This window comes from Hordeum vulgare, chromosome 6H (assembly GCF_904849725.1).
Source record: "Hordeum vulgare subsp. vulgare chromosome 6H, MorexV3_pseudomolecules_assembly, whole genome shotgun sequence".
Lineage (NCBI taxonomy): Eukaryota > Viridiplantae > Streptophyta > Magnoliopsida > Poales > Poaceae > Hordeum > Hordeum vulgare.
In genome coordinates, this window is record NC_058523.1 from 49,940,820 (window position 1) to 49,965,133 (window position 24,314).

The 24,314-nt window shown below is 50.6% G+C and overlaps 1 protein-coding gene across 1 annotated transcript; it reads left to right on the forward strand.

Annotated features, from left to right (window-relative positions):
* The first annotated feature begins 17,090 nt into the window (after positions 1-17,090).
* LOC123401775 (ribosomal RNA small subunit methyltransferase H) lies at positions 17,091-23,778 on the forward strand. The gene is made up of 5 exons (XM_045095628.1): positions 17,091-17,462; positions 17,634-17,909; positions 18,000-18,068; positions 22,542-22,734; positions 23,038-23,778. Exons 1-5 carry the CDS (start codon positions 17,091-17,093, stop codon positions 23,430-23,432), a joined length of 1,305 nt encoding a protein of 434 aa, XP_044951563.1. The 3' UTR covers positions 23,433-23,778.
* The last annotated feature ends 536 nt before the right edge of the window (positions 23,779-24,314 follow it).

Below are 24,314 nucleotides of genomic sequence, written 5' to 3' on the forward strand. Positions count from 1 at the left end.
GCATCCAGGTCCCGCTATTGGATATTGACCGAGGAGTCTCTTGGGTCATGTCTACATAGTTCTCGAACCCGCAGGGTCTGCACACTTAAGGTTCGACGTTGTTTTATGCGTATTTGAGTTATATGGTTGGTTACCGAATGTTGTTCGGAGTCCCGGATGAGATCACGGACGTCACGAGGGTTTCCGGAATGGTCCGGAAACGAAAATTGATATATAGGATGACCTCATTTGATTACCGGAAGGTTTTCGGAGTTACCGGGAATGTACCGGGAATGACGAATGGGTTCCGGGAGTTCACCGGAGGGGGGCAACCCACTCCGGGGAAGCCCATAGGCTTTTGGGGGACACACCAGCCGGCTGGTGGGACAGCCCCAAGGGAGCCTATGCGCCAAGATAAGAAAATCAAAGGAAAAGAAAAAAAAAGAGGGAAGAAGTGGGAAGGGAGGGGGACTCCTCCCACCAAACCAAGACCAACTCGGTTTGGGGGGGGGGGAGTCCTCCCCCCCTTGGCTCGGCCGACCCCTTGGGGATCCCTTGGACCCCAAGGCAAGGTCCCCCTCCCTCCTCCTATATATATGGGGCTTTTAGGGCAGATTTGAGACGACTTTCTCACGGCTGCCCGACCACATACCTCCATAGTTTTTCCTCTAGATCGTGTTTCAGCGGAGCTCGGGCGGAGCCCTGCTGAGACAAGATCATCACCAACCTCCGGAGCGCCGTCACGCTGGCGGAGAACTCCTCTACCTCTCCGTCTCTCTTGCTGGATCAAGAAGGCCGAGATCATCGTCGAGCTGTACGTGTGCTGAACGCGGAGGTGTCGTCCGTTCGGTACTAGATCGTGGGACTGATCGCGGGATTGTTCGCGGGGCGGATCGAGGGACGTGAGGACGTTCCACTACTTCAACCGCGTTCTCTAACGCTTCTGCTGTACGATCTACAAGGGTACGTAGATCACTCATCCCCTCTCGTAGATGGACATCACCATGATAGGTCTTCGTGCGCGTAGGAAAATTTTTGTTTCCCATGCGACGTTCCCCAACAGTGGCATCATGAGCTAGGTTCATGCGTAGATGTCTTCTCGAGTAGAACACAAAAGGTTTTGTGGGCGGTGATGTGCGTTTTGCTGCCCTCCTTAGTCTTTTCTTGATTCCGCGGTATTGTTGGATTGAAGCGGCTTGGACCGACATTACTCGTACGCTTACGAGAGACTGGTTTCATCATTACGAGTAACCCCCTTTGCTCAAAGATGACTGGCAAGTGACGGTTTCTCCAACTTTAGTTGAATCGGATTTGACCGAGGAGGTCCTTGGATGAGGTTAAATAGCAACTCATATATCTCCGTTGTGGTGTTTGCGTAAGTAAGGTGCGATCCTACTAGATACCCTTGGTCACCACGTAAAACTTGCAACAACAAAATTAGAGGTCGTCTAACTTGTTTTTGCAGGGTATGATTGTGATGTGATATGGCCAATGATGTGATGTGATATATTGGATGTATGAGATGATCATGTTGTAACAGAAATATCGACTTGCACGTCGATGGTACGGCAACCGGCAGGAGCCATAGGGTTGTCTTTATACTAACATATTTGTGCTTGGAGATGCGTTTACTATTTTGCTAGGATGTAGCTTTAGTAGTAATAGCATAAGTAGCACGACAACCCCGATGGCAACACGTTGATGGATGATCATGGTGTGGCGCCGGTGACAAGAAGATCGTGCCGGTGCTTTGGTGATGGAGATCAAGAAGCACGTGATGATGGCCATATCATGTCACTTATGAATTGCATGTGATGTTAATCCTTTTATGCACCTTATTTTGCTTAGAACGACGGTAGCATTATGAGGTGATCTCTCACTAAAATTTCAAGACGAAATTGTGTTCTCCCCGACTGTGCACCGTTGCTACAGTTCGTCGTTTCGAGACACCACGTGATGATCGGGTGTGATAGACTCAACGTTCACATACAACGGGTGCAAAACAGTTGCGCACGCGGAACACTCGGGTTAAGCTTGACGAGCCTAGCATGTGCAGACATGGCCTCGGAACACATGAGACCGAAAGGTCGATCATGAATCATATAGTTGATATGATTAGCATAGGGATGCTTACCACTGAAACTACTCTCGACTCACGTGATGATCGGACTTGGGATAGTGTAAGTGGATCATGAACCACTCAAATGACTAGAGAGATGTACTTTTTGAGTGGGAGTTTAGCATATAATTTGATTAAGTTGAACTCTAATTATCTTGAGCATAGTCTAAGTCCACTTTGAATATATTTGTGTTGTAGATCATGGCTCACGCAAGTGTCATCCTGAATTTTAATACGTTCCTAGAGAAAGCTAAGTTGAAAGATGATGGAAGCAACTTTGTAGACTGGGCTCGTAATCTTAAGCTAATCTTACAAGCTGGAAAGAAGGATTATGTCCTTAATGCTGCGCTAGGAGATGAACCACCCGCTACGGCTGATCAGGATGTTAAGAACGCTTGGTTAGCACGTAAGGAGGACTACTCAATAGTTCAATATGCAGTCTTGTATGGCTTAGAGCCGGGACTTCAACGTCGCTTTGAGCGTCATGGAGCATTTGAGATGTTCCAGGAGTTGAAGTTTATCTTTCAGAAGAACGCCCGGATCGAGAGGTATGAGACCTCCGATAAATTCTATGCTTGCAAGATGAAGGAAAACTCGTTTGTCAGTGAACATGTGCTCAAAATGTCTGGGTACTCAAACCGTCTAGCTGAACTGGGGATTGAACTCCCGCAAGAAGCTATCACTGACAGAATCCTCCAATCACTGCCGCCAAGCTATAAAGGCTTTGTGTTGAACTACAACATGCAAGGGATGAACAAGTCCCCCGGCGAGTTGTTTGCGATGCTGAAAGTCGCAGAGTCTGAACTCCGTAAAGAGCATCAAGTGTTGATGGTGAGCAAGACCACTAGTTTCAAGAGAAACGGCAAAGGCAAGAAGGGCAATTCGAAGAAGAGCGGCAAGCCTGTTGCCAATCCGCCGAAGAAACCCAAGGCTGGACCTAAGCCTGAAACAGAGTGCTTCTATTGCAAGGGTATGGGTCACTGGAAGCGCAATTGCCCCAAGTATCTGGCAGATAAGAAGGCGGGCAAAGAAAAATCAGGTATATTTGATATACATGTTATTGATGTGTACTTAACCGGCTCTCGTAGTAGTGCCTGGGTATTCGATACCGGTTCTGTTGCTCACATTTGCAACTCGAAACAGGAACTGCGGAATAGACGAAGGCTGGTGAAAGACGAAGTGACGATGCGCGTAGGGAACGGTTCCAAGGTTGATGCAATCGCCGTCGGCACCGTGTCACTTCAACTACCATCGGGATTAGTGATGAACTTAAATCATTGTTATTTAGTGCCTGCGTTGAGCATGAACATTATATCTGGATCTTGTTTATTGCGAGACGGTTACTCTTTTAAGTCTGAGAATAATGGTTGTTCTATTTCTATGAGTAACATCTTTTATGGTCATGCACCGAATGTGAGAGGATTGTTCATATTGAATCTCGATAGCGATACGCATATACATAACATTGAGACCAAAAGAGTTAGAGTAAACAATGATAGCGCCATATTTTTGTGGCACTGCCGCTTGGGTCATGTTGGTGTAAAGCGCATGAAGAAACTCCATGTTGATGGACTTTTGGAGTCACTTGACTTTGATTCACTTGACACGTGCGAACCATGCCTCATGGGAAAGATGACTAAAACTCCGTTCTCCGGAACAATGGAGCGTGCAAGTGACTTGTTGGAAATCATACATACCGATGTGTGTGGTCCGATGAGCGTGGAGGCGCGCGGCGGATATCGTTATTTTCTCACCTTCACTGACGATTTAAGTAGATATGGTTATGTCTACTTGATGAAGCACAAGTCTGAAACATTTGAAAAGTTCAAGTAATTTCAGAGTGAAGTAGAAAATCATTGTAACAAGAAGATCAAGTTCCTACGGTCTGATCGGTGGGGTGAATATCTGAGTTTCGAGTTTGGTACTCGCTTAAGACAATGTGGAATTGTTTCGCAGTTAACACCGCCTGGAACACCACAGCGTAATGGTGTGTCCGAACGTCGTAATCGTACTTTGTTGGAGATGGTGCGATCTATGATGTCTCTTACTGATTTGCCGTTATCATTTTGGGGTTATGCATTAGAAACAGCTGCATTCACTTTAAATAGGGCACCATCAAAATCCATTGAGACGACACCATACGAACTGTGGTACGGCAAAAGACCAAAGTTGTCGTTTCTTAAAGTTTGGGGATGTGATGCTTATGTCAAAAAGCTTCAGCCTGAAAAGCTGGAACCCAAAGCGGAAAAGTGCGTCTTCATAGGTTACCCAAAGGAGACAGTTGGGTACACCTTCTATCTCAAATCCGAGGGCAAAGTGTTTGTTGCTAAAAACGGAACTTTTCTCGAGAAGGAGTTTCTCTCGAGAGAATTGAGTGGGAGGAAGATAGAACTTGACGAGGTTGTCGAACCTCTCATCCCTCTGGATGGTGGCGCAAGGCAAGGGGAAACCTCTGTCATTGCGACGCCGGTTGAGGAGGAAGTTAATGATGATGATCATGAAACTCCAGTTCAAGTTTCTGTTGAACCACGCAGGTCGACGAGATCACGCGCTGCTCCAGAGTGGTACGGTAATCCCGTCTTGTCAATCATGTTGTTAGACAACAATGAACCTGCAAATTATGAAGAAGCAATGGTGGGCCCAGATTCCAACAAATGGCTAGAAGCCATGAAATCCGAGATAGGATCCATGTATGAGAACAAAGTGTGGACTTTGGAGATACTACCTGAAGGCCGCAAGGCTATTCAGAACAAATGGATCTTTAAGAAGAAGACGGACGCTGACGGTAATGTGACCGTTTATAAAGCTCGACTTGTGGCAAAGGGTTTTTCACAAGTTCCAGGAGTTGACTACGATGAGACCTTCTCACCCGTAGCGATGCTTAAGTCCGTCAGAATCATGTTAGCAATAGCCGCATTTTTCGATTATGAAATCTGGCAGATGGATGTCAAAACGGCATTCCTTAATGGTTTCCTTAAGGAAGAGTTGTATATGATGCAACCCGAAGGTTTTGTCGATCCTAAAAATGCTGACAAGGTGTGCAAGCTCCAGCGATCCATTTATGGACTGGTGCAAGCATCTCGGAGTTGGAACAAGCGCTTTGATGAGGTGATCAAAGCATTTGGGTTTATACAAGTGGTTGGAGAATCTTGTATTTACAAGAAAGTGAGTGGGAGCTCTGTGGCGTTTCTAATATTATATGTGGATGACATATTACTGAATGGAAACAACCTAGAGCTTTTGGAGAGCATAAAAGGTTACTTGAACAAAAGTTTCTCTATGAAGGACCTAGGAGAAGCTGCTTACATTCTAGGCATTAAGATCTATAGGGATAGATCAAAATGCCTGATAGGACTTTCACAAGGCACATATCTTGATAAAGTTTTGAAGAGGTTCAAAATGGAACAGTCCAAGAAAGGGTTCTTGCCGGTGTTACAAGGTACGAGATTGAGTAAGACTCAGTGCCCAGCAACTGATGAAGATAGAGAGCATATGCGCTCCGTCCCCTATGCTTCAGCCGTAGGCTCTATCATGTATGCAATGCTGTGCACTAGACCGGATGTTAGCCTGGCCATAAGTATGGCAGGTAGGTTCCAGAGTAATCCAGGAGTGGATCACTAGACGGCGGTCAAGAATATCCTGAAGTACCTGAAAAGGACTAAGGAGATATTTCTCGTGTATGGAGGTGACGAAGAGCTCGCCGTAAAAGGTTACGTCGATGCAAGCTTTGACACAGATCCGGATGACTCTAAGTCGCAAACCGGATACGTATTTATTCTTAATGGGGGTGCAGTAAGCTGGTGCAGTTCCAAGCAAAGCGTCGTAGCAGATTCTACATGTGAAGCGGAGTACATGGCTGCCTCGGAGGCGGCTAAGGAGGGTGTCTGGATGAAGCAGTTCATGACGGATCTTGGAGTGGTGCCAAGTGCACTGGATCCAATAACCTTGTTCTGTGACAACACTGGTGCCATTGCCTTAGCAAAGGAACCAAGGTTTCACAAGAAGACCAGACACATCAAACGACGCTTCAACCTCATCCGCGACTACGTCGAGGAGGAGGACGTAAATATATGCAAAGTGCACACAGATCTGAATGTAGCAGACCCGCTGACTAAACCTCTTCCACGGCCAAAACATGATCGACACCAGAACTGTATGGGTGTTAGATTTATTACAATGTAATTCACATGGTGATGTGAGGGCTAGATTATTGACTCTAGTGCAAGTGGGAGACTGTTGGAATTATGCCCTAGAGGCAATAATAAATGTATAGTTATTATTATAATTCCTGTATCAAGATACTAGTTTATTATCCATGCTATAATTGTATTGAATGAAGACTCATTTACATGTGTGTATACATAGACAAAACACCGTCCCTAGCATGCCTCTAGTTGGCTAGCCAGTTGATCGATGATAGTCAGTGTCTTCTGATTATGAACAAGGTGTTGTTGCTTGATAACTGGATCACGTCATTAGGAGAATCACGTGATGGACTAGACCCAAACTAATAGACGTAGCATGTTGATCGTGTCATTTTGTTGCTACTGTTTTCTGCGTGTCAAGTATTTATTCCTATGACCATGAGATCATATAACTCACTGACACCGGAGGAATGCTTTGTGTGTATCAAACGTCGCAACGTAACTGGGTGACTATAAAGATGCTCTACAGGTATCTCCGAAGGTGTTAGTTGAGTTAGTATGGATCAAGACTGGGATTTGTCACTCCGTGTGACGGAGAGGTATCTCGGGGCCCACTCGGTAATACAACATCACACACAAGCCTTGCAAGCAATGTAACTTAGTGTAAGTTGCGGGATCTTGTATTACGGAACGAGTAAAGAGACTTGCCGGTAAACGAGATTGAAATAGGTATACGGATACTGACGATCGAATCTCGGGCAAGTAACATACCGAAGGACAAAGGGAATGACATACGGGATTATACGAATCCTTGGCATTGAGGTTCAAACGATAAAGATCTTCGTAGAATATGTAGGATCCAATATGGGCATCCAGGTCCCGCTGTTGGATATTGACCGAGGAGTCTCTCGGGTCATGTCTACATAGTTCTCGAACCCGCAGGGTCTGCACACTTAAGGTTCGACGTTGTTTTATGCGTATTTGAGTTATATGGTTGGTTACCGAATGTTGTTCGGAGTCCCGGATGAGATCACGGACGTCACGAGGGTTTCCGGAATGGTCCGGAAACGAAAATTGATATATAGGATGACCTCATTTGATTACCGAAAGGTTTTCGGAGTTACCGGGAATGTACCGGGAATGACGAATGGGTTCCGGGAGTTCACCGGAGGGGGGCAACCCACTCCGGGGAAGCCCATAGGCTTTTGGGGGACACACCAGCCCTTAGTGGGCTGGTGGGACAGCCCCAAGGGAGCCTATGCGCCAAGATAAGAAAATCAAAGGAAAAGAAAAAAAAAGAGGGAAGAAGTGGGAAGGGAGGGGGACTCCTCCCACCAAACCAAGTCCAACTCGGTTTGGGGGGGGGGAGTCCTCCCCCCCTTGGCTCGGCCGACCCCTTGGGGATCCCTTGGACCCCAAGGCAAGGTCCCCCTCCCTCCTCCTATATATATGGGGCTTTTAGGGCAGATTTAAGACGACTTTCTCACGGCTGCCCGACCACATACCTCCATAGTTTTTCCTCTAGATCGTATTTCTGCGGAGCTCGGGCGGAGCCCTGCTGAGACAAGATCATCACCAACCTCTGGAGCGCCGTCACGCTGCCGGAGAACTCTTCTACCTCTCCGTCTCTCTTGCTGGATCAAGAAGGCCGAGATCATCGTCGAGTTGTACGTGTGCTGAACGCGGAGGTGCCGTCCGTTCGGTACTAGATCGTGGGACTGATCGCGGGATTGTTCACGGGGCGGATCGAGGGACGTGAGGACGTTCCACTACTTCAACCGCGTTCTCTAACGCTTCTGTTGTACGATCTACAAGGGTACGTAGATCACTCATCCCCTCTCGTAGATGGACATCACCATGATAGGTCTTCGTGCGCGTAGGAAAATTTTTGTTTCCCATGCGACGTTCCCCAACAGGTGAGAGCTTGTGCTGGCCGGCAGTGCGCTGGATTCTTCTGAGGACCAAGTCTCCCTCCCTGAAAGAGAGGGGCGTGATCCTTTTGCTGTGGTAGTATCTCAGCTTCTGTTGGTAGATGGCCGTCCGGCTCAAAGCCAAGTCCCTTGCTTCCTCGAGGAGATCCACACCGTCTTCTCTCGCCTCCTTCGCCTCCGTTTCTGTGTATAGGGTGACCCGAGGCGAGTCGAATTCGACATCCATGGGGATGATAGCCTCAGACCCGTATACCAGAAAGAATGGAGTGAAGCCGGTCGACCGGTTGGGCGTGGTGCGGAGGCTCCATGGTACAGTCGGCAATTCTTCGATCCAGCAACCGGCTGACCTGACCAGTGGTGCCACCAGCCTTGGCTTGATGCCGGCTAGGATCAGGTCGTTGGCCCTCTCCGCTTGGTTGTTTGACTGGGGGTGTTCCACTGAGGCCAGGTCAAGCCGGATGCCTAACTTGGAACAGTAGAGCGCCAGGGCGCCCTTGGCGAAGTTGGTGCCGTTGTCGGTGATGATGTTGTGGGGAACGCCATATCGGACAGAGATGTCTGTGATAAACCTGACAGAAGTGGGGCCTTCAAGCTTCTTGATAGGCCTGGCTTCGATCCACTTAGTGAACTTGTCGACGGCTACCAGAAGATGCGTCATCCCTCCGCGAGCCGTCTTGAAGGGCCAACCATGTCCAGTCCCCAGACGGCGAATGGCCATGATAAGGGAATGGTTTTCAGCGCTGAAGGCGGCATATGGCTTTGTGCACTGAAGCATTGGCAGCCTTGACATTTGTCCACCAGATCCACAGCCTCCTCGAGGGCCGTGGGCTAGTAGAATCCATGTCGGAATGCTTTGGTCACCAGGGTTTTGGAGGCGGCATGATGCCCACACTTCCCTTGGTGGATGTCTCTAAGGATCTCCTGCCCTTTTTCTGATTCGACGCAGCGTTGGAACACGCCGGTCGTGCTGCGTCGCACCAGCTCGCGATTGATGATGGCATAGGCGGTGGACCTGCACTGGGTCTGTCTCGCCTGTGCCTCGTTCTAAGGAAGTTCGCCGCGAAGAAGGAAGGCCAGAATGGTCTGAGCCCATGATGGAGCCGACACAAGGGTCGCCTCCGCTTCTTTTTGACTGTTGGGGGCTTCTGCAGCCCCCGAGCTTGATGGCGTCTCCGATGCTATTACCACAGCCGGCTCATCGTCTATCTCCATGACGTCCACCCACTGGGAGGATTCGAGCCCGGGCAGAGCCGGGGTTGTCGTTGTTGGAGTCGGGTGGACCAATGGAGCCGGATTAGGATCCGAAGCCAGCGTAGTTGGTGGAGCCGACGGTGCTTGCACCGTAGACTCAGTCGGTGCCGTATTTGGAGCTGGTGCCGTCAGTGCAGCCGGCGTGGGGTCCATAGCCGGCACAACTGGCGGAGCCGGCGGCGCTTGTATCATGGAGTCGGCCGGTACGAAGATTGATGCCAACTCCGGAGACAGCTTGATAGACGGCTTGTGGAGTTGCTCGAGGGAGACACCGGCTGGGATGGCCTGCCTCGTGGAGCCGATCTTTGCCAGCGTATCTACCGCCTCATTTTCCGCCCTGGGAACATGGTGGAACTCACAACCCTCGAAGGGGCCGCTGAGTTGCTGGATGAGGAAGCGGTAGCTTGCCATGTTGTCGTCCCTGGCGTCCCATTCGCCACAGACATGTTGTACCACCAAGTCCGAATCGCCGAAGCATATGAGCCGCCGGATGCCAATCTCCTTGGCAAGCCGGAGGCCATGAGCCAGTGCCTCGTACTTGGCAACGTTGTTGGAGGCGGCGAAATGGATCTGGAGAGCGTACTTGAGCTGGTCCCCTTTCGGGGACGTCAAGATGATGCCGGCTCCCAGTCCTGTCCGCATCTTTGAGTCGTCGAAGTGCATCCGCCAATGCGTGGAGTCCGGAGGCGGTGGCTCGAACTGGGTCTCGCCCAGTCGACTAAGAAGTCGGCCACCACATGTGATTTGATGGCGGTGCGAGGCTCGTACCGAATATCGTGGTCCGCCATGGCAATGGACCATTTGGCAATTCTGTCCGTGGCATCACGGTTGCCCATGATCTCTGAGAGCGGAGCAGTGCTCACCACAGTGATGGCATGCTCTTGGAAGTATTGTTTTAATTTCTTTGCAGCAAGGTAAACACCATAACACATTTTTTGATAATGAGGGTAGTTCTGCTTAGAGGCGGACAAGACCTCACTAAGGTAGTATACAGGGCGCTGCGCTGGCAGGGCCTTGCCTACCTCTTTGCGCTGAACTACCAACACTACGCTGACCACACGAGTGGTCGCCGCGATGTATATGAGTATGGGTTCCGTTTCAGATGGGGCTGCCAAGATTGGCAGGCTCATGATTACCCGCTTGAGGTCACGGAAGGCTTCGTCCGCCTGGTCGTTCCACTCGAACTTCGTCGTCTTCTTCATGAGCTAGTAGAGTGGAAGGGCCTTCTCGCCAAGCCGGCTGACGAACCGGCTGAGGGACGCCAAGCAGCCGGCGAACTTCTGGACGTCGAGGATCCGAGCCGGCCGCACCATCCGCTCGATGGTGCTGATCTTCTCAGGGTTCGCTTCGATGTCGCGGGCGGATACGAAGAACCCCAAGAGTTTGCCGCCTGGGACCCCGAAGACGCACTTCTCCGGATTGAGCCGGATCTTGTATTTGCGCAGATTGGCGAATGTCTCTCGCAGGTCGTCGAGGAGGCTGAAGTGCTGCTTTGTCTTGACGACGATGTCATCCACATAGACGTGGATGTTTCTGCCAATCTGTGGCAGTAGGCACTGCTGCATGCAGCGTTGGAATGTCGCACTTGCGTTCTTCAGACCGAACATCATGGTGGTATAGCAGTAGGCCCCAAAGGGCGTGATGAAGGAGGTCTTCAGGCGATCAGCTGGATCCAGCTTGATTTGATGGTAGCCTGAATAAGCATCCAGAAATGACAGCAGTTCGCAACCTGCAGTGGAGTCGATCACTTGATCTATCCTAGGCAACGCGAAAGGGTCTTTCGGACAGGCCTTATTCAGGCTAGTGTAGTCAATGCACATTCGCCATGTGTTGTTCTTCTTCAGCACCAGGACTGGGTTCGCCAGCCAGTCCGGGTGGAAAACCTCCATGATGAAGCCGGCTGCAAGGAGCCGGGTGATCTCTTCTCCGATTGTGCGCCGCTTCCCCTCGGCGAAGCGGCGCAAAGGTTGTTTCACCGGCTTTGCATCGGGTCGCACGTGAAGTTTGTGCTCGGCGTACTTCCTCGGAACACCCGGCATGTCCTTGGGGGACCATGCAAAGATGTCCCGGTTCTCACAGAGGAAGTCGACGAGTTCGCCTTCCTATTTGGGGCTGAGGCCAGCCCCGATGGTGATGCACTGCTTTGGGTTGGCAGGGTCGAGTGGGACCTACTTGGTCTCTTTAGCCGGCTTGAAAGAGCCCTCGCCGGCCGATTGGGACGGAGGAGAAGGAATTGCCGGCTGCTCGGTAGCCTGGGCCACGAGCCGGTCGATCTGCCGCTTCTCCTCAGCAATCACCAAGGCGTCGGCGAGGCGGCTGCTATCTTGGGCGCACTCGAGCAACTTCTTGTAGTCGCCAACAACAGTGATGATGCCCTTGGGACCCGACATTTTCATCTTCAGGTAGGCGTAATGAGGAATAGCCATGAATTTGGCCAGAGCCGGTCTCCCCAGCAGCGCGTGAATACGGGCTACTGAGGTCCACCACCTTGAACCATATGGACTCACGGCGGAAGTGGGCCTTGTCGCCGAAGAGGACGTCCAGCTGGATCTTGCCGATGGGAGAGCATGACTGCCCAAGCACGATGCCATGGAAGACAGTGCTGGTTGGCAGGACGTCCGTCTCCTTGAGCCCGAGCTTGCGAGAGTGTCAAGGTAGAGGATGTTGATATTGTTGCCGCCATCGACCAGCACCCGAGAGAATCGGCAGGTGAGCCTCTTGGAGGCGAAGGTGGGGTCGAGGACGAGTGCGTATGACCCCGTGTTGGGCATCACCGCAGGGTGGTCCACCCGGCTCCATGTGATCGGTCTGTCCGACCAATGCATGTACTGGGGAACCGGGGGAATGGTGGCGTTCACCTCGCGCCGCCTTTGGCGCAGGTTGTGCTTGTCGTCGCCTTCGCTGGTGAAGACAACGAACGCTCCGTCTTGATGCGGATAGTCGTCAGGGTGTGGGCCATCGTCGCGAGGCGGCGACGGCGGAAGCGGAGCGTGATGAGCAGCCGGTGCACGGGGCGCCGCCTGCGCACCCGGGGGAGCTGGCATTCCCTCCCCTTGCGCAACCGGCGTGCGATGCTGCACTGTCGAAGGGTATGGGTAGATGGCGTCGCCCTCGAATGTATCTTGCAGGGGGCGTCGAGCAGCTGCTCGAGAGACTGCCTGGGCTGCCAGTTGGGGTCGCCCTGATTGCGACGCTTTCGTGGGGGGCCGGCTTGGGAAGCCGACGCCTCGCCCTCCATGTTGGCCACTAGCTTGTTGTTGGCCATCTGATCCACTTTGCGCTTGTGTTGTTCTGGCCGCCTCGGTTGTCCCCAGCCGGCTTGGGAGTAGCCGGCGCAGGCACAACCTTGTCCAAGGCGAACACCTTGATGCGCATTGCGGAGTCGGCCGTGGCGTACTTGTCCGCCTTGGCCATGAGCACCGCCAAAGAGGTGGGCTCGGCGCACATGAGCTTGTGCTTGAGGAGGGTGCCATCTCGGCATCCGTCGATGAAGTATTGTATGGCTTGTACCTCATGTACCCCCTCACAGGAGTTGCGGAGCTCAGTCCATCGGGTGACGTAGTCGCGGAGGGGTTCGTCGGCCTTCTGGACGCACATGGCCAGCTCATGAGGCCGACTAAGGCGCTTGTAGGTGCCGGTGAAGTTGCGGACGAACGCCTCCTCGAAGTCCACCCAGGAATTGACGCTGCCGGCCGGGAGGCTGTTAAGCCACGTCCGGGCCGACCCGGCCAGCATGAGTGGTACGTAGCGAACTGCTACGCGCTTGTTGCCCCTGGCGATGCCCACGGCCGTGGTGTAGTCGATCAACCAGTCTTCTGGCTTGGCCGTGCCGTTATATTTTGGCGTATCCCGAGGCAAGGTGAAGCCTCGGGGGGACGGCTCCCCTCGAATCCGGGGGCCAAAGCACGCCGGACCAACGGGTCCGTCTTCCCCTAGGAGGGCCGCATGGGCCAGGGCGATGATGCGCCGGCGAGCGTCCCGCTCATCCTGGGTGGCGGGGGTGCCAGCCCCGTTGACGAGAGGGGAGGCGCCTCGGGAGCCGGAGGCATGAGTCCTGCGCGGGGGAAGATCCCCGTACTCCGAATCGCCCTCGTCGCTTCCGCGACGTAAGCCCGAGGTGTGCTCGCTCTGGTGCCGCGAGCACCTCGCCCCTCCAGCCGGAAGGGCGATGCGAGGAAGATCCTTCGGCGTGGTGCTGGCCGCTAGGGTTGCGGCGAGCCCCCCGAGTTGGGTCTCGGGGACTCCGATTGAGCCTGACCAGTGTCAATCCAAGCGTGTTGCTGGTTAGCGGCGTCAAGGAGATCCTTGACACGCTTCTCCTGGAAGGCGCGCTCCTCGCCTTCCAGGCTCGCCATCTCCTCCATGGCAGCCTGCGCCGCCCGCATGTTGGCTGCAGGAGTCTCGTATGTGGGCAGATCACCGCCTAGAACTTCAGCGACGAACCGGCTGCGGCTGCGTACCGATCCAAGCCGACTAGGGGCCTCGGAAATCGGAGTGAGGCTGTATGCGGAGTTGTACTAGCGGTGCGTAGCCTCCAACCGACGTTTCGCCGAGGCGACAGCGATGCCCTCCTCCAAGATACGCCTGCGAGCCTCCTCCAGCAAGGCCCGAGCGTCTGCAGGGTCGGTGGAAGCGGCGACCGGTGTCTTCAGGCCGGCGATGGCATCCCGAAGGGTATCAGCGGCGGCCGCAGCGGGCTCGCCGGCGCCTGCGGAGGCCTTGCCGGGAGCCGCGCTGGTGCCGGCGCCGTTAACCATCACCTCCACGGTGTTGGAGATGGCAGCAACGTTGTATGGGGTGAAGAACCCCACCGACGACGGAGGGCCGTCGAAGATGAGGACGTTACTAGGGTAAACGTCGTGGGCAGGCGTCTCAGCGATAGAGAGCCTGCTGAAGGTGGCTCAGAGCGCCTCAATGTCGTAGTCCTCGCCGAAGTAGCGTGGGCCGTCGTTGAGGCGAAGGTCGCTGAAGAGAATGCAGAGGTTCTCCATAGCTGTGACGACGACGCTAGGGAGCGCCTCGTCATCAGAATCTTCGTCCGAATCCGCATGGCGCACAGGGACGTCGACATCATGGGCGTCGCCTCGTCGAAAGCGAGCTCCACGGGCATGCAGACTGATCCGGACGCGATGCATCCGGTGGTGTAGGTGCGGGGCCCCGCCCAGCGCGTGAAGCCAGCCGATGTCGCGATCGGCCCCACGGTGGGCGCCAAATGTCAGTGAATACTCACAACATATGCCATAGGTAGGCTAAAGTCGGTGAGAACCGAAGGGACAAAGGTGGGCGCTGGGAACAAGGTTGGTACACGCATGGGACGCACGATGTACCCAGGTTCAGGGCTCTCCGTAGAGATAATACCCCTAATCCTGCTTGTATGTTTGATGTATGGGAACAGAGTACAATGTTGCTCCTAGAGCTGTGTTGGGAGGAGGAAGAGGGGAGCAGACGGCTCGTCTCTACCTCGCTCTCTGTTGGTTGATGAGTGTGTAGTGTTGAATGACTGGCAAGTGATCGGCCCCTCTGCATGGGGGGCGACTAGGGGGTTTTATAGACGAACCCGCCGGCCTACAATATGGATAAAGGGTACAAGCGTGGGACCCGGCTGGCTGCTTCACCGGCTGGCCAAGGGCCCACAAGGGTCTTGTCTTGTCGATGAGGGGCCCGTCGGCTGCATGGTCTCGTTTACCTATGGGACCCGCCGGCTGGCCAATGGGGCTCCCGCAAAAGGTTGACGCTGAGCACACGTTGTACGTCAAGCGTCGCCCCGCGAGATTCTTCATGGGCAGGCAGTACGACCGCCTCCACTGTTCCCCACGCCGAGTGCAGTAATGGAGTGGGAGTGTGACGGTCCGACATCAGGCTAGGTGATGGATCACAGCCGGGGTAGGTCAGCGGCGTGGCCGCCGACGCTCGTACCTGCCGGGCGCCCCAATCCAGTACCTTTGCTCACACGTAGCTATCTTTAATCGTGAGGTCTTTTTCCTGACCTACGATCTGATGTGACTGGTGATCCTCGGCCAGCTAGCCTCCTTGGTTAGCCGGCTCGCGGGTGGCCGCCTCCTCCCCAGTTCTTGCTGGCGGGACCAGGCCGGCTCTGAAGGGGAGGCCGCATGCATTCTAGCCGGCAGGGGATGCCTGGCCGGCCAGAAAGGTGGCCGCCTCGTCTTCGAGCCGGCAGGCGATGCCTAGCCGGTCAGAAGACTTGGGGCTTGGGAAACCCCATATCTTCATCTCCATTGGGCCGGAAATGAAGGAGCAAGCTTGATGAGCCTACCCCCGGGGTTATCCCCCGACACCCGGCCCATATCTGGGCGACCTTTATTTTTCGTTTTGCTTTTCCATCTTCATTTTTTCTAATTTATTAAAATAAGTTGAGAATTCAAAAAAGTTATGAAAAATAAAAAATGTCAATTTTGAAATAAAATGTTCAACAACTCATAAATGTTTGCGGGTTCAGAAATTGTTTGCTATTTTTAAAAAATGTTCGTATATTCAAAACAATTCGCAATTTTGGAAACTTTATTATAGAAATCAAAAAAGTTCAATGTTTTTCTAAAAGTTCTGGTGTTAAGAAATGTCATGTCCGGTTGACTTTTGTTTTTCGTTTTTTATTTTTTCTTCTTCTTTTTCAAATTCCTTTTTTTACACTTTAAATAATTTGAGTATTCAAAAAGTTCTGGAAAAATAAAAACATGAATGAGATTTTTGAAATAAAATGTTCAACTACTCATAAATGTTTGAGTATTCATAAGACATTCTTTATTTTTGAAAACTGTTCGAAATTCAGAAAAAATATCCAATTTTGAAAACAAATATTCAAGAAGTCAAAAAATGTTCATGATGTTTGTAATGTTTGGGTATTAAAAGTTGTTAATGAAATTGAACAAAAAATAATTCAATTAGTAAAATGTTCAAGATTTGAAAACGAAATCAAAAAATGTTCATGACTTACAAAATAGTTTATTAATTCATAAAATCTACTCCTCAAAATAAATAATTCATAAAATATTCACTGATTTATAAAATGATCAAGCATTTCGAAAAATGTTGATGAATTTTAAAAATTATTAGCCGAGTCTAGAAAAGTGGTTTATGAAATATTCACAACTAAAAAAAATTTGTTTTACCAATAGTATGCAATGTTCATCATTTTAGAAAAAATATTCGAAAATCTGTAAAAATGTTCGGGAATTCAAAAAAGAATCATGAATTATTATTTTCATGATTTTCAAAAGTTATTCATGATTTAAAAAAATTGAAAGTAATAGTGTATCTCGGTGATGAAGCAAAATATGGCCATAGCCATTAAAGAGTATGATTTTTTTTCTTCCGTTACAATACACAGCCGTTTTGCTAGCAGTTATAATGAAGCATTGAAGATTCTCTTTTCTACACAAGCCACCGTTATTTTTCCATCAAAACTTTATGCAATTTTTTCTTGATTTTTTAACTTTTAAAAATAAACTTATTCGTCTACACAGGGAATTTCCCCTCATGTATCCATAGAGTAGGAATTCAAACCAGCCGAGTTTTGTTGGACTGTAGTAGCTGAATAGCTCTGACTAGGCACCGAACCGATCTGAACCGTCCATCCGTGATCAGACGACAGACGGCCACCCTGCGGCGCACGCTATTTATCCGTTCCTCGCGCGCTCGTGACTCCCGATGGCGACGGCAGCGCGGCGCCTCGTCCCCTTCCACCTCCGCCCGCCCGGCGCGCGCCCGCTCGCCGCCGTTGCGGCAGCTCCCCACAGCCGCAAGCGCGATGCCGTCTCCTGCAAATCCCCCGGCAAGACCAGGGCGAAGAACAAGGCCAAGGACACCACCATGTGGCGGCCGCAGCGGCGGGAGCTGGAGGAGCACCTCAAGCGGCGCACCCGCTCCGCCGGCGCCTTCGACCCCGGACTCTACCGCCGCCACTCCCACTCCCACCACGTTCCCGTCTTGCTCGGCGAGGTCCTCGCCGCGTTCCGCCGCCCGCTCCCGCTCCGCTCCTTCGTCGACTGCACCCTCGGTGCCGCCGGCCACTCCCTCGCCGTCCGTAACCCCTTCCCTTTCGCATTTACCTTTCCGTTGTCGTGGGAGCAAGCTGTTATGCTTTGTACAACTAGAATTGAATACCTGTACCGCTGTAGGCGCTGCGACCTCAATGCCATGGTGCTCATTTGTGCCCATAAGCTGTTTGATGGAATGCGTCTTGGGTAACAGATGATGGGGGCACACCCGGAGATGGAGCTGCACGTTGGCATGGACGTCGACCCCTCTGCGCTGGAGATTGGCCAGCGCCACATCGAAGCTTTCCTTGCTAGTAGGGCAGCTGAGGAAGGAGGAGAAGATGCACTGCAAGGGACACTGCGCGCATATACTCACGTCAAGAATTTCAAGTACATCAAGCATGTTCTTGGTGGCGTTGATGAGAGCCTGGCGGATGGCTCGTGTGGAGTTGACGGTATCCTTATCGACCTTGGCATGTCATCCATGCAGGTAAAAAGTCAGTAAAATGTGATGAAACTGATGCTAAGACTTCTGAATTTCCCATTGTCTGACCCAATTTTTTCGGTGTGCTGTGTGCAGGTTAACAGGTCAGATAGGGGATTCAGTGTGCTTAATGATGGTCCACTTGACATGCGCATGGACCCGAGGGTCAGTGTTGATTTAGTCTTACTTACTGCCTTACTGGTTATTTCTTTATTCTACTTATCGGAATGCACCATCTATGGATGCCATATTCGTTTTTGCTACTTACTACAATCACTCAGTGTTGCAAACTTGCATGACTAAAGATTAAAACAACTTATATCTAATATTACTTTGTCTTGCCAAAAGATCATTTATTGGCAGATAGCATGAGCTGCAATTATTTAGATGCGCTCCTATTCATAATGCCAATCACAGTCTATCTAGGAATTTGTAAAACACAGTTGCACTTGGTTCATTTCTGTTTCTGTATTTACATGCACAAGTTCCATATTAATTTATCATGGCAGTTAATATTTCTATCTGTAATGTACACGAGAGACATTATAAAATATCTACTGTGCGCCATTTCCATGATGAACATCCCAATCGACGATTAATATCTTGTTAGGTCTGAAAATAAATCCACCTTCTTAGTAGATCACATCATGACAAATTGCGATAACTGTTCCTACATAGAAACATAGTTTAAAAAGGCGTGCCTAGACTCTAGGCGTTACAAAATTCCAAGCGCTTAATGTGCGCATAACTGCGCTTAAGCATGCGTGAAAAGCGCAAGGTTGTAGAAGTTAATCATGTTGTTTCTTTAGGATTAGGAAAGAAAGCCAAACCGAGTCCTAGTAGTATTAGGATTCCTAGTCCTAGTCTATTTCCATAGTCCCTTGTGGACGTGTATAAAAGACATCCTAGGGATGTTGATTGTAACACCAGAAAAACGAAAAGCAATACAAAGCAAAGGCTCGACACGGGCCTTTAGCCATAAAATCCATCGATCAGTTTTATTTGTGTCGCTAGTTACGCAAGTTCCGTCAAGTAGCCGGCCGAAGCAAGAATCGCGTAGGCACGCCTGTACAGCTGCCTACGCACGTTCAAAAGCCAACAATTGGTATCTAGAGCCTCGACGATCTACGATCTACGATGACGGACAGCGACGCTGAGTCGGTCAAGTCCGGCAGTGGCGGTGCCAAGGCGAACAAGAACGGCGACAAGGTGAAGAAGGGCGTCAAGTCAGCAACCAGTGGTGGAGGAACGAGCGGCGCCAACGTCCAGGCGCATCGCAACATCCCCATCCAGTACCCGATGCTCACCGACGCCAACTACGGCGTGTGGGCGGTGAAGATGAAGATTATTCTTCGATCCCTTCGAGTGTGGGAGGCCATCACGGACGACGACGTCGACGAGGAGCGCGACGAAGGTGCCATGGCCGTCATAGCCCAGTCTGTGCCGGATTCCGTGCTGATGACATTGGCGGAGTTCGAGACGGCAAGAGAGGCGTGGAACGCACTCAAGGAGATGAGGATCGGAGAAGATCGCGTCACCAAGGCACGGGCACAAGTGCTGAAGCGCCAATTTCACAAGTTGCAGATGGAGGAAACTGACTCGGTGAACGACTACGCCATGTGTCTTACTACTCTGGTGGGAGAGATCCGCGCGCTTGGTTCAAAGCTCGAGGAGACCGAGATTGTGGAGAAATTTTTCAGTTCAGTGATTGACAAATTCACGTACATCATCGGCACGCTCGAGCAGCTTTACGACATCGACGACATGACCATAACGGAGGCGATCGGACGCCTGCGAACGTGGGAAGAGAATGCTTGTGGCAGTCGAAAAGGCAACGGAGGAGGTAGTGACCAACTCATGTACTCGCGCGCAGATTGGGAGGCCCCAAGTAGCAAAGGGAGGTGTGACGGTGACGAAGGCTCAAGCAACACGAAGTGCGGCGGACAAACCGGAGAAGGCAAAGGAAAAGGCAAACCACAAGGTCGTGGTAAGGCAGACCGATCTAAAGGGCGGAAGCAACGGAACTTGGATATGTCCGAGGTCAAGTGCTATAACTGCAACGAGATGGGTCACTTTGCAAAGAATTGTCCGGAGCCTGACAAGCGGGAGATCAAGGCAAATTTGGCAAAGGAGGAAGACAAAGGTCCAGGTCTTCTGATGGCTGAAGTTTGTGATCTCGTTGAAACAGTGGTTATGAAACCAAGCTGGAAGGTGCTACTTCATGAGAAGAATGTAACACCTAAGTTATCCGGGGATCACAACGTGTCGTGGTATCTCGACACGGGTGCCAGTAACCACATGACGGGATGCAAGGAGAAATTTCTCGAGCTCGAATATGATGTTGAAGGCTCGGTCAAGTTTGGTGATGGTTCAAATGTGGAGATTTGTGGGCAAGGATCTGTCCTCTTCGAGGGTCTCACAGGCGAACATCGCATACTCACCGGAGTGTACTACATCCCACGGCTTCGCAACAACATCATCTCTATCGGGAAGCTTGACGAGAATGGATGCAAGGTGGATATCGAGAACGGAGTGATGACGATCTTCGACAACCTCCGGAACGTGCTAACTCGTGTTAGTCGCACACAGAACAGGCTCTATTTCCTCAACCTTGATCAATCTCAACCGGAGTGTTGGCTCGCCAAGAGTGATGATGATTCGTGGTTATGGCATGCTAGATTTGGACACGTTAACTTCTACGCCTTGAAGAAGATGTCAAAGATGGAGATGGTATCCGGGATGCCAGTTATCGACCATGTTGATCGAGTATGTGACGGGTGCTTGGTTGGAAAACAGCACCGCGGGCCATTCCCTGCTCAGTCTACCTATCGTGCAAGTGATGCACTCGAGCTGCTCCATGGTGATCTATGTGGCCCTATCACCCCGGCAACTCACGCTGGAAAGAAGTATTTCTTCCTTGTGGTAGATGACTACTCGAGATATATGTGGGTCGTTCTCCTACGGTCTAAAGATGAGGCGTTTGAAGCATTCAAGAAGCTGAAGGCTGCAACAGAGATGGAACACAAACTGAAGGTTCGCGCTCTATGGACAGATCGCGGCGGAGAGTTTACGTCGAATGAGTTCAACGACTACTGCGAGAAGATTGGCATAAAGAGGTTCCTCACGGCACCTTACATGCCGCAGCAGAATGGGGTCGTTGAAAGGCGCAATCGAACCGTCGTTGACATGGCAAGGAGTTTACTCAAGAGCAAGAACCTGCCGGGGACTTTTTGGGGAGAAGCTGTCTCGACGGCGGTCTATCTTCTCAACCGAGCTCCAACGAAGGCGGTGATCGGCAAGACTCCGTATGAAGCAATTTACGGATGTAAGCCGAATGTGTCTCATCTACGGACATTCGGGTGCGTGGCACATGTGAAGACGGCGGAGCCGCACCTCTCAAAGCTTGCCGATCGTAGCACCAAGATGGTGTTCATCGGATACGAGAGCAGTTCTGGCACCAAGGCATACCGTTTCCACGATCCACAAACCAAGCGTCTACGGATTTCATGCGACGTCGTGTTTGAAGAAAACCAAGCGTGGAATTGGAGCGCCGCAGCGACGATGCTCCAAACAGTAACATATTTGCAGTTGAATTTCCAACTGATGATGATGCAGGGGAGGATGTCCAGGTGGTTGGCAAGACGTCCAACCAAGGTGACCACAATGGTAGTGATCATCATGGTGCCGACACCGACGACGACGCGCATAGGTCGCAAGGAGATAGCGACAACGCCGCGCACGACACAGGCGGAGATCTCGACGACAACATCGACAACGAGGCGCATAGTGACGACGACAATCAAGATGATGGTCACGGTCACGACGACTACGCCGACGACACGGATATCGATGACACACCAGGGTCTCAGCCGTCTTCCTCAAGTGCATCAACACCGACACAATTTGTGTCGCCTCCTTCGCAAGCCACAACGGACTCCTCAGGGCCTCGTCGCTACAAGACCCTCAAGAAAGTCTACAAGTACACAAAGCCAGTTACGCTCGAGTACTCCGGACTATGTCTGTTCGGAGTTGAGGAGCCGGCGAACTTCGTAGAGGCGAGCAAAAGTCCTAGCTGGACGCACGCCATGGATGAGGAGATGAAGGCAATTGAGAGCAATGGCACGTGGACTTTGGTAACCCGACCTCCAAACCAAAAGACGATAGGTTTGAAGTGGGTTTACAAGTTAAAGAAGGACACGGAGGGTGCCATTGTGAAGTACAAGGCAAGGCTCGTTGCAAAGGGCTACGTACAACGTCAAGGAGTTGACTATGATGAGGTGTTTGCACCGGTTGCTCGAATCGAGACGGTGAGAGTGCTCCTAGCTTTGGCAGCACAAGAGGATTGGAAGGTTCATCATATAGATGTTAAATCCGCTTTTCTCAACGGCGATCTTAAAAGCCAACAAAGGTGGTGGCAAAACGCGCAATCAACACATTATTTTTCATTAGATGCCAGACTACAGTCCATCTTAAAAGTTCTTTGCAATGTCCAGAATATCCAGATTTCTTTTTTGTATGTTACTTCATGTTTGAGTCAATGTTGGCGAATTAGTAATGTCCAAATGGTACAACTCAACCTTGATATATGTTTTGTGTCACAATTGTTTACTGCTTCTAACCTATAGCTGAACTAGACAGGCAACTTTAACAGCAGAAGATATCTTGAACTCTTGGCCTGAGCTTGAAGTTGGGCGTATCCTCCGTGATTATGGGGAGGAAAGCAATTGGCAATCCCTTCAGAGGCGAATCGTTAAAGAACGGAAGACGGGGGGTTTACACTCTACAGGCGAGCTTGTCAAACTTATCCAAAGAACGTGTACCATTTCAGGAGGTACGCATGAAGCTAGATTATGATAATATAGTTTGAGGTTTTCATCTATCATAATTAGAATTCAAGGTTTTCTTTTCTTTTCTGTTCTGCTTGATAAACCTTTGTGAATTTACTAAGAAGTAATGATTTCTTGTGGACCCTTTGATCCTTGGTTTATGCAAATTTCTGCTTGCTACTTTGTAAATGTTCTCATGGTTCTCACTCTACCATATAATATAACTTCTCTACAAAAAAGAAGAAGATTGGTATTTTCACAAGGTGGAGATAACTAAAATAAGAATCTCACAAGTTTATAAATTACAGGACGACAAGGCTGGATTAAGACTGCAACAAGGGTATTTCAGGCCCTTAGGATTGCAGTTAACGATGAGCTCCGAACTTTAGAAGACGCACTTCATTCGTGTTTTGACTGCCTAGCTACAGATGGCCGTCTTGCTGTGATCTCATTCCACAGCTTAGAGGACAGAATTGTGAAGCAGACATTCCTGGAGCTTATTCATGGGGGTGAAGCAGATGGCGATGATGACGACTTGGCGTATGCTGACATCGACGATGAAGATGAACCATGGTTTAAGCAGAGGGTGCAAGGGACTAACGGCACCGTCCTGACAAAAAGACCGATAACCCCTTCACAAGAGGAAGAGAAACTAAATCAAAGGTGTAGAAGTGCAAAGCTGAGAGTTATCCAGAAGGCCTGATAAAAGTAAATCTGGGTAATAAGTTGTCAAGGACCGCTGAGGAGATTGACGCATAGATTTGTCGCCAAACATGTGAGCATGAGTTTCTCACCTGTACACCTGGAAGCAAACACTTCGAAATCGCCTGAAACTTAGCTGGGGGGGGGGGGGGGGGGGGGATAGGAGGTCTTTGCTTCCCCCAAAGATGGGAACATGGAAGATAGAGGGTTAGGATAGTCCAGAAGTAATCATCTCACCTTGTTTGTACTTTGTACGTACCATTTTTCCAACTTCACTCATGTATATTGTACTCTGTTTGCCACCTTCTCTTGCAAAATGCAACCAATTTTTATGCTTCTGCATTCGACATCTCAGTTCTTGGTCATGTTCCCAGCAACCTGGGTGCTTGCTGTGTTCCCTCGTTTCATATAAAGTTCTGTACTAATCGGGGCTAGGTACCCGCGTGTGCCACAGACACCGGTGAAAGTGCGTGTCTGGTCGGGCTGGAGCAGCTTGGCGAGCGCGAAGTTGGCAATTTTCGCCGTGCTGCCCCATCTACGAGGATATTCTGCGGATTGACGTTGCAGTGGATCCCAACTTTTATTTGAACCGGGCAACCCCTTTCCATTACTCTCATAACGGAAATACAGAGTCCAAAGTCAGAAAAAAGGAAACCAGAAAAGAGGTGCGAGCTCAAAGCATTCTTAGGAAACCTATACATAGGCACTCGTCATCGAGCAGCCTACCGTAGGACAAAAACCCAAGAACACTCATATCACGCACTAACCATCCAAAGAGTTTTTAGGAAAACTGCAAGCAAAACAACACAGGTCAACACCTGAAATCACTCCACGCAGGGAGGCCACCAAAGCAACTGAGTATCATCAAACTACACCCATCAAC